The sequence below is a fragment of the Drosophila arizonae genome, chromosome 2 (genome assembly GCF_054131065.1).
Source record: "Drosophila arizonae isolate 15081-1271.41 chromosome 2, UAZ_ARI_1.0, whole genome shotgun sequence".
In the NCBI taxonomy this organism is placed as follows: Eukaryota; Metazoa; Arthropoda; class Insecta; order Diptera; family Drosophilidae; genus Drosophila; species Drosophila arizonae.
In genome coordinates this window covers 2,282,643-2,292,852 of record NC_142922.1, presented here as the reverse complement: position 1 = coordinate 2,292,852, position 10,210 = coordinate 2,282,643, and the positions used below count along the sequence as shown (strand labels likewise).

The window sequence follows — 10,210 nt, the reverse complement described above, 5'->3', positions numbered from 1 at the left end:
CGTTTTGATGGACTGCCGCACTGCCACAGCCTTTATCCGGCCCCCAACCCCAGCTGCCACATGCAACGCATCCTGGCACAAAAAAAATACAAAATGGAGAAAAAAACATGTAAGATTGCTATAGTTGGGAGTGCTTTATTAGCCAATACCCTGTACTGTCATACTCGGTCATAATTCAATAAGTTCCTATAAAGAAGGCTCTTCCTATTGCTGGGAATCCACTTTTGATGCTGTTATATTGATATTATCTTGATACTCAAATTTATTCTTATGTAAGCTTGTCCTCCTCCCATAGAATCGTAACTTCATCCTGTCGCAACATTTTCCTTTCACAAGTTTCTTGTATCATATTATTTTTGTATCCAAGACTCTCTATATACTGACTCTTTCATAATCTTACTTGTTCCTATCCATGCATAACTACTATTCCAAACCATTTATAGCCTAACTTCTGACTATCTTATCCTAACTTTATAGCACCCCAAATTCCTCTCCAAAATTTTTAGGATTTTTTTTTTGTAGTTATGCTTCAATAATCATCGATTTAATAAAAGTTTCTTCATAAATCTCTAGTACTTATCATTATTACTAATATATTTCAGAAAAAAGATACAGATTGGTTTTGTATACCACAAAATCTAATATGCATGATCGCATCTAAATTAAGTAAATTTGTATTTCATCTGACTTCGATTTTGTTTGTCATTTGCTCGTTGCATATGCTAACAAGCAGAAACTGATATACCCCGTCGGCTCATTGCAACACATGGATTTAGGGTATTGAAAAAAAATTACACAAAACCTTTGCACAATATTTGTATTTTACGCAATTTTTACTGACTGCCATGTCGTCCGTCGTCCGTCGTTCGTCGTTCGTCGACTGTTGACTGGCTGCTGCCTGATTTGCAAACCGATTTGCAACATTGTTCATGTCAGTCGAAGTGCATTGTTAATAATCAGGCTAAGCGTGTGTGTGTGTGTGCGTATGTGTGTGTGTGAGCACTAAGTTCTATTAGCTGGGCACTTGTTTGCTCAGCCATTGTCTTTGCCCAGCAGCAGGATCAGTGTGACAATAATTGTGGCATTAAAATCTATTCGAGAAGCCTCAGCACTAATTAAACGAAAAATGTCTTTTGTCTTTGACATTAGGGCCACTCAAATGTCATGCTTAATGCCAGACGGCACAGTTATTCATTGCAAACTTGAGGAAAAGTTAAATCAGTTTTATTGCGCATACGCCCCGCTGGCCGTTTTGTTGGCACCCTTTGGGCAGGAGAGTCAGCCGGAGCAGAGCAAGGCAGAGCCTGCAACGCATGCAACGGTTAACACGCTTCCACTGCAACGCCTTTTCACAGTTAATTTGCCATAAAATATGCCAGCAACAACAGCCGCCAGCTGCTGCTGCTGATGGCATGAAACTCTCGTTTCTCGTTGTCGCAATTAAATTACCAAGCATCCAGTCGCTACGCCCCGCCACGCCACGCCCATCAACTGTTGCCAAAAAGTTTTTAAGCTGCCAAAACTTGAGCTAACCGAGCACAGAGCACAGAGAACAGAGAACAGAGAGAGTGAATCTGTTTTCACACCAGAAACTTTTGCCACAACTTTTCGTCAGCATTTGCTCTCGTTTCCGCTTTTATTTTATTCTATTTTTCTGCTGCTCCCTCGGCTTCTTTCACTTTTGGCATATTTTCTCACATAATCTGGCATGTAAATGATATACAACCGCAAAGTTGAGCATACTTTGCATGCGCCAGCTAACTGTTGCCGAATAACAGCCCAAGCCACTTGTTGCCGTTAGCAACAGCTACTTTTAGTTGGATTTTGGGGCTTTTCCGGCTTAATCTGATTGAAAATTAACTTCATTAATGCAAACTATCAGATTTGCAGTTATTTAAGAATGAGGAGGCTGTAGCCGTTGAGAGCCTCTAATTGTTTTAAGTTTGCAATTAAACGAGTATATTGGTTTGTAAGGCAAGTCAGTTACTGTTAAGGCTCTCTATAGATAGTCGATAAAATAAGTGTATATATGTATATATTAACACGCATGGGACGTACCAAGCAGTGGGAAATCGATGTCTTCTAAAGTTAGCTAGAAAAGAAACCCAAAATTCCCTAATAAAAAGTAAAAAAAAAATATGATAAAAAAAAAAAATAAATAAATAAATAAATAAAAATAAAATTAAATTAAATATAAAATATAATAATAATAATAATAATAATAATAATATATACAACAAATGTAAAGGAAAATAAAATAAATAAATATATTGTATTAAAAAATAAAAAAAAAAAATGTAAAACTAAATAAATAAAATAAACTTAAAAATGAAATGACTGTCTCATTGAAGATCTTCAATCGTGGAAAATTTATCGAAAAAGATATCGCTTCGATTAGAGATTATTTTTCTATCTCCATCTCTCTCTCTTAAGGTTGAGTGCAAAGCTAGAAACGCAATAATCCAGAGTTTTAGTTTTGTAAGCTATAATCGCATCAAATCCAGAAATGAATGGGAATTATGCTGTCAGTCAGTCTACCCAACGACAACATGTTTTTACAAAATCTTAAAATATTGGAGTCTTTTATAGGGTCATAAGTAAAGCTTTCATTCCGAAAGCCTTCATCGGCCTTTTACAACAAATAAGGTAAAAGGTCTGATTCATCCGGTATATAAACAGCTTATTGTAAATTGAAAAGTTACTTCTACAGCTTTTACTCTTTGTTGCTGTTGTTGTTGTTGTGGCTGTTGTTGTTGCTGTTGTTGTTGATCTGTTGAGCGCTCGTAGAGTGAAACAATCGAAGCAAAACGTTCACCTTAAGAAAGGCAGCCAGTTGGACTCTCTCCTCAGTTGCAGTTAAAAACCAAGCCGGACAGCATCTTCCGCAAATGTTTCGCTTAATTCTCTGGCTCTGGCTGCCGTTGCTTTGTGCTGCGACTGTGACTGAGCCGAGTCTCTACAGCAGCGAGGACAATGTTAAGATATTAAACAACGAAACGCTGGAGCTGGAGCTGCAAAGTTCGCACAATTGCAAGCTCGTCCAGTTTATCAACTATTTCTGCGGCGACTGTCGACGCTTTGCTGGCACCTTCAAGCAGTTGGCCTGGCGGCTGCGGGCCTGGCAACGCATTCTCTCGATCTATGTGGTGGACTGTGCCCAGGAGCGCAATGTGCGCATCTGTCGAGACTTCGATATACGCAAGACGCCTACGCTGCGCGTGTATCCGCCGGGCTATCAGCGCACGGAGCAGGACGTTGGCCACGAACTGGACACACTGCAGCCGGAGGAGATCTACAAACAGCTGGCTGCATTTTTGGCCAAGGTGAAGTATGCATCGCTTGGGCAGCCCAATTTCGAGCCGCTTTCCAAGCTGGACAATCGGAAGAGCTTACTGAGTGAATGCGGCACCAGCGTAAAGTATATAGTCTTGGTCTATCAGCCGACGAGCTCGGACTTGGGCCGAGATACAATTTTGGGCCTGTTAACTTGGCCAAGTGTTTGTGTGCGCACTCTAAACGATTCCTTGCTCTTTGCCAATTTCGGCTCGAGGCCAAACAAATTGCTTATTATGGACTCCCTGGGCCACATCTCGAGTCTGCACCCGCGCAATGATAGCAGCGCGGAGTATGTGAGAAGCGTGACAGAGTATCTAAAGGCCAAGGGCTACAGCGCGCCGACGGCAGCTTCGACCACGCCTACTCCAAATGCTGGCTCACAGCTCATAGACGAGGAGCAGTCTGCCATTTTGGCTACCGTTCTGGGCGCCGGTCCAAAGACCTATCGCGCTGACCTGGAGCAGGCCATTGATAAGCTGCTCCACATTGAGCTGCCCAAGGTGCGCGTCTTTCAGGCCGCAAGTCATTTGGCTCTGCGGCAACTGCTCAATGTTTTGCGCCTGTTCAGTCCTCTGAATCGCAGTGGAAGCATCCTGCTGGCGCGGCTGCACGAGTTCGTTAACGGCTCCAGTGATCCGTTGAGCGGCGCTGCCTTTGAGGCGCAGGTGCAACTGCAGCAGCGGATGCTGCCCAAGGTGTTCAAGGCCAGGCGCTATGTTGGCTGCATTGGCTCCGCTCCAGTTCTGCGTGGCTTCACCTGTTCGCTGTGGACGCTCTTTCACTATCTCAGCGTGCAGTCGGCCAGATCGACTGAGCTGCCCGCGGGCTACGTCTTGGCCACGATACACGGCTTTGTTAGCCACTTCTTTGGCTGCACGGATTGTGTGCAACACTTCCTGGGCATGGCGGAGAGGCGCCAGCTCTTCTCAGTTGCCGATCGCGACGAGGAAATACTCTGGCTGTGGGCGGCTCACAATGAGGTGAATCAGCGCCTGGCTGGCGATGACACGGAGGATCCCAAATTCCCGAAACTTCAGTTTCCCGCTCTCAATGCTTGCGCCTCGTGTCAACTGCAATCGGCCACAAACACAACTTGGCAGCGTCCAGAGGTTTTGAAGTTTCTTAAGGGTCTTTACGATGTGAATAATTTGAGCAACTACGGACTGCCAACTGCAAATGGATATGATTGAAACTCTTTTATTGTAAATCTTTCAAAGGGATTGTTGTACCTTGGAGTGAGCAATAAATATGAATACTTAATCAGAACACAAGAATCATTTATTTTTCACGAGTAATCCATTTCAATTTATTACTTATAACTTAAATATATAATTTTAATTTTTTTTTTAATTTTTTATTATTATTATTAAGTAATTTAATTATTATTATTTAAACAATGAAACATTTATTTTTTAATTTATTAAATATCACCTATTCTTCTCAAAACTGGAATGAAAGCAATACTAAGCGGCATTTGAAAATATTATTTAAATACATAAATGTTTTTATAGCTCGATTCTGTCTTAAGCAGAATTGGGAGAAATTTGATATTCTTAAATTACTTTTGATGTTGGTCTATATAAAATATATACGTATAAAAGTTTATACAAATTTTATGGTATTTAATTAAATATTACAAATTTTTGGTCATAAATTTGTCTCAATAATTTGTTAAAATGAAATCTTTATCATATTTATATATTGAATTAAATGGCAAAATTATTGAATTAAAAGAGAACATAATTTTATCTTTAAACTCCTTTTTCTCGCTGGTTTCTTATATAAATGATGGTGGACATTTATGCTTCATCTCATTCTCTGCCAGGACAGTTATTTAAGAATGAATATGTATTTAAGTATGTTTATCTTATCTTGATGAATTGATTTCATTCTTAGGTTCTTGAGCAATTCGAAACTCTAACAAGTCATATATAGCTTTCTCAATCAGTTGGTGGCAATAGTAGGAGCTAATATATTTCAAGTATTTTTTTTTATAGATTACTTTACTAGGGCTCAATTGCTTTAAATGCTTACAGCAGAGCAACATACGATCAACATAAACATTGCTCTATTAAAACTGATATGTCTTAACTCTTATATAGCACTCTGCGAAGCTCAAACGTTTACCTGCTTGTCAATTGTCATTGCTAATTGTGTGAAATTGCTTAATTAAGCGTTTAACTTGTATTAAGTGGCGCTTCAAAGTAACGCAATGCAAATGCCCTTCCACAGTTACATCACACACACACGCATCTCCACTCATACACACACGCTTTATAAGCTCTATTTGTGAAGAGGCAAGGGGGGTTTGGGTGGGCATTGCACGTTGAACGGCACATCAATTATTTATAGAACATTTTTGCAAAATATCTACGCACTAATTTGCGTAAAGTAATCGATGTGGTGGAAAAATTTTCACGCATGCACAAATGGGGTTGACCTGACCCGAGCGAAGCAAGGGGAGTTACGTGAGGCATAGGTGTAACGGAGCCGATATTGGGTTGAGAGCACAAAATGGCCTGAGCGGAAGCTAAAAATTACTAGCTACCCCTACAAGGCTGACACCCGCAAGATAGACTTGTGCGTAAATTGGCGACCCGACCCCAGTTGCAGTTGCATTTTTAGCCAAGTATATAATGGAGTCTATGTAAAATATTAAATATATATAGAAGTCATATGTATATAAATAAAATGCGCATAGTCAAAAGAAGAGGAAGAATCATAGCATTGGTAGGGGCAAAGTTTATTGATATTTTTACACACACACACACACGCGCTCACACACATATGCACACGCTCACCTGCGATGCGTGCGAAAAGTATTGCATAAGCGCGTGGGCAAAATGGCCGCCAACAAGCCTTGAGCACAACTGTACGCAATTTTTGTGCGAAAATTGATGGGGTGGACAATGGTCGTAAATTTTAGAGTAGCCTACACACACTCACTCACACACTTACGCACAACTATCTGTGCAGGAAACAGGAAACCAGCGCCCATTTGTAGCAATGCATTTTATCTGTTTGCCGCGGCCAAAATCTGTGCGGCATGCGTAAAATGCGTAAAATTTATAGAGACGAAAAACTAGCCGTGCACGTCTTTCTAATAGCAAACGGATATTGTGGCTTTTGCCCATATATACACATTTCTAGATAGCCAAGGCTCTCAGCCAAGGCTCAGGCGTGCATGCGCCCGGAAGTTGGCTAATTGGGCGCTATTTCATAGGCAAAGGCAGAGGCAGAGGCAGAGCCAGAGAGCGCGAAGGCAGGCCATTTGCATAGCTGAGGTAATTGCTGGAGCTACGTAGCGATGGAGGCTTTCACGTACATCACTTCCCTTCAGTTATGCATTGCATGCATCAACCAAAAACAATAACCCTTCAGTATAATGCTCAAATTATTGTTTAGGCATTTAAATTAAAATGAAAACAATAAAAGAGCAGCGGCTGAAGCAGCCAGTGCACTGTTATAATTATGTAAAAACAGTCTAAAGATTGACTTGACTTCTATGCATAATTCGCACACACACACACACACACAGACACACAGGCACACACTTGGATTTGCTAAAAGCGCATGCGAAGACAACATAAATTTGTGCCGAGTGCCTAGGCTGAGGGCGGGGCGGGTCGGCGGCTCTGTTAGAGAGTGCAACCTGGTAATTATCAATGGCTGAGCGGCAGGCACAAGTTGGCAACATTGTCTGTCTTGGCTGCCGCCACTGCCGTCTCCCAGGCGGCGGCAGCCTCCAGTTGCCCTTAGCCCATCATCCGAAACGAGAACACACGCAAAAAATGTAAAGTGGAAAAAATTTCGTGGCACTTGCTGATGAAAAGGGTTGCAAGCGGATTGGGGCACACAGTTGCGGTTGCAGTTGCCTCCAAAACCCGATTACAGCTCTCTCTCTCTCTCTCCCACTCACTTTATCTCTTTCTCTCTCTCTGCCCCACATATGCGAAACAAACCAAACTTTTGCATTTTTTCTATGTAGCTACAATTAAAAAATATATGAAAATTGTTTGTGGATGCTACACGTTGCCAGGGCTGCAGAAAAAACGTAAAAAAAAACAATTGTTAGAGAAGATTTATCCGAAGTAAAAATGAAAATTATATTTTAAGAAGCTTGCTATTAATTTGAATGAAAAAAAAGTAAAAAAAAAAAAATACAAGTTCATATAAAATAAACTAAAAAAAAAAAATTAAATTAATTAAAATAATAATGCTAATAATTAAAATAATAATAAATAAATAAAAATTAAAGTAAAAAATAAATAAATTTTAAATAAAAATAATGCAAGATAAATAAAATTATGAGTGCAAAAAAACTTAAATTAAATGAATAAAATAATAACAAATAAATTAAACTTAGAGAAATTTCTTAAACATTTTAATAATGAAAGCTTTAAAATGTTAAATAAATTAAATTGTAAAATATAATTAATATTGTATACAAAATTCAAAAATATGAATATGAAGAGCTTCGTCGGACTCTAGCTATATAATAAAATGCTAGATTATTCTAGATAATCAAATTCAATTGTGGCGTTGCTTCAGCCCTATTATGGAACACTTAATGTTATGGCTAATGTAGGCAAAGCAAAGCTAACGCAATTTGGCAACAATTTTTTCCCAACAACAACATCAGAACACAATAAGCTGAACAGCAACACACCCACAGCCACCCCTCACTCCGTCCGTCCGTCCGTCCGCACTTGCTGTGCAACAACAATGCCACAATTTGCGGCAGCGCGTAATTAAAACAATTTAATTTTTTTACAAGTTCGCTGGCTAAACACTCAAACCAAAGTCAGAGCCAAAGCCGCAGCCCGAGCCCTGCCTTCAAATAATAATTTGCTTAGTTTATGAAGTGCATACACACATACATACATACATATCATCTATGTGGGTGTGCGTGTGTGTGTGTATGTGTGTGCTACATAAACAGAACATTCAGTTCAGTTCAGTTCAGTTTCTTTTTTTTTTTGTTGTGTTTAGCGAGTTGCTGCGCACAATTTACTCACTTGGCTGCATTTTAACATATTTTGTTACGTATTCTGCATTGTTGTTGTTGTTGTTTTTTCAGTTGGCTGCCACGTTGTTGTTCCTCTTGGCCTTACCTCAAGTTTAATTTGCTTGAGTTTTCATGCAGCAGCGGCAGAGGCAGCGGCACTCGCTTCTGCTGTGAATTTCATGTACATCTGTTGCCTTCTGCCTTCTGCTGCTGTTGCTCTTGGCTTCTTTCGCTCAACAACGAAAAATATTTGTGCACGCAAAAAATGTTAATTACTGCAGTCGCTGAGCGCAAAAAAAAAAAAAAAAAACGAACCATCAATGCGGCCGGAGCATTAAAATATTTAGGTTGCCTCTGCCTCTGCTTGACTTCCCAGGCCCAGTGCCGAGAGCCCAGAGCCAGAGCCCAGCCTCCCAGCCAGCGCGACACGGTGCTCAGCTACAAGTTGGCCGTTAATGCAACAACTGCAACAACAACAACAACTGTAACAAATTGCAATGTCGCACATCTGTCTCTGGCTGGCGTTTGGTTTTTTGGCTAAACAGAAAAAAAGCGGCCCTTGACGTGGTCGAGCTCATATTTATTTTTCCAGCCGTTTTTCTGCACTAAACTAAACTGAACTGAACTAAAAAAAATTGTCGTTGTTGTTGCGGCCGTAGCTGCTTCGGGTGCTGCTGCTGCTGCTGCGAGTGCTACGAGTGCTGCTGCTGCATTGCCAATTACCGGCTGCCGGGAACCCTAGCAATTTGGTCATATCCGGCCCCCTGGCCAAGCTAAAAATCTGGTTTATTTTTGCACTTGTTAACAATTCTTGATTTTTCGTTTGCTTTAGATTTTCCTGTTTTTGGCCTTGCCATCAATTTAGTTTAGTTTAGCTTCACTTTATACCCTGAACCCATTCTAAATGGAAATTTAAGGTATAGTGATTTTGTTGAAGTGTTTGTAACCAGCAGCAGTAGAATGCCTGTTGCGCCTCTCGAACTTAGTTTTGTCAGTATATTCGTCCGTTCGTCCGTTATGATGTCCCTCCTTCCATATCCTTCAATCCAATCTTCCACTCACTATCTTCTACTCAACTATCCGGCCGTGCGACTTTCGTTCCGTTCAACAATCCGGCCGTCCGATTATTCGTTTATTCGACTTTATTTTCTTCAGATTTCTATACGAGCGCCTTTCCATCTAACTATCCTTCCTATATTTATCCGTCTTATCAATCTTTTTATCCGACTGTCTTTCCCTCCGATTATTCTTTCATTTAACTATCCGGTGGCCGACTATCTATCTTTCCCTCTTTTAATTATTCTGTTGTGATCTGATATGTATAATATACAAAATAAAAATATTACAATTGGTACATGCTTTATATTTTGAATAGCAGAAGTTATTAAAGATGATTGATTAGTCAAATCCCAGCCAATTTGTTAAGGAGACTGAGCTGGATTGTGAGAATAAAATATGGAATGGATACTCACTCATACTATGATGTTCAGGGTATATCCATGTCGTGCCCACCCAGCTAGAGTACTTCTACATTGTGTTTTTTTTTTTTTTTTGATGATGGTTCCTGTTCGAGACGGCTCCTAATTGCTATTCAAAATGGCAGTTTATAGTTTAATTTTAGCTCCAAATTGTTCAATTTTACTTAAAATATTTGTAATGAAAATTGTTATTACAATGCAATTTGTGGGGCTGCGTTGTCCTGGGCACAGTAGTCATTAGCACAAGACGTCAGCAACATTTAGATGCTGATCATAATGTGTGTTCGAGTTGTTGTTGCCGTTGTTGTTGTTGCTGTTGTTAACTAATGAATATGGAACTTGACTCTGACTTTGAGCCAATGCTCATGTCCATGTTGCTATTGCATTT

At 40.1% G+C, this 10,210-nt stretch overlaps 1 protein-coding gene across 1 annotated transcript; it reads left to right on the top strand.

Moving 5' to 3' along the window:
• Positions 1–2,831: 2,831 nt before the first annotated feature.
• Positions 2,832–4,610, top strand: LOC108609669 (Quiescin sulfhydryl oxidase 2). Its single transcript, XM_018001396.2, has one exon. It carries the CDS (start codon positions 2,889–2,891, stop codon positions 4,524–4,526), a length of 1,638 nt encoding a protein of 545 aa, XP_017856885.1. The 5' UTR covers positions 2,832–2,888; the 3' UTR covers positions 4,527–4,610.
• The last annotated feature ends 5,600 nt before the right edge of the window (positions 4,611–10,210 follow it).

Bases quoted from the DNA above. Each gene is read 5' to 3' on its own strand.
- LOC108609669 (XM_018001396.2), top strand. From the start codon at position 2,889: ATGTTTCGCTTAATTCTCTGGCTCTGGCTGCCGTTGCTTTGTGCTGCG.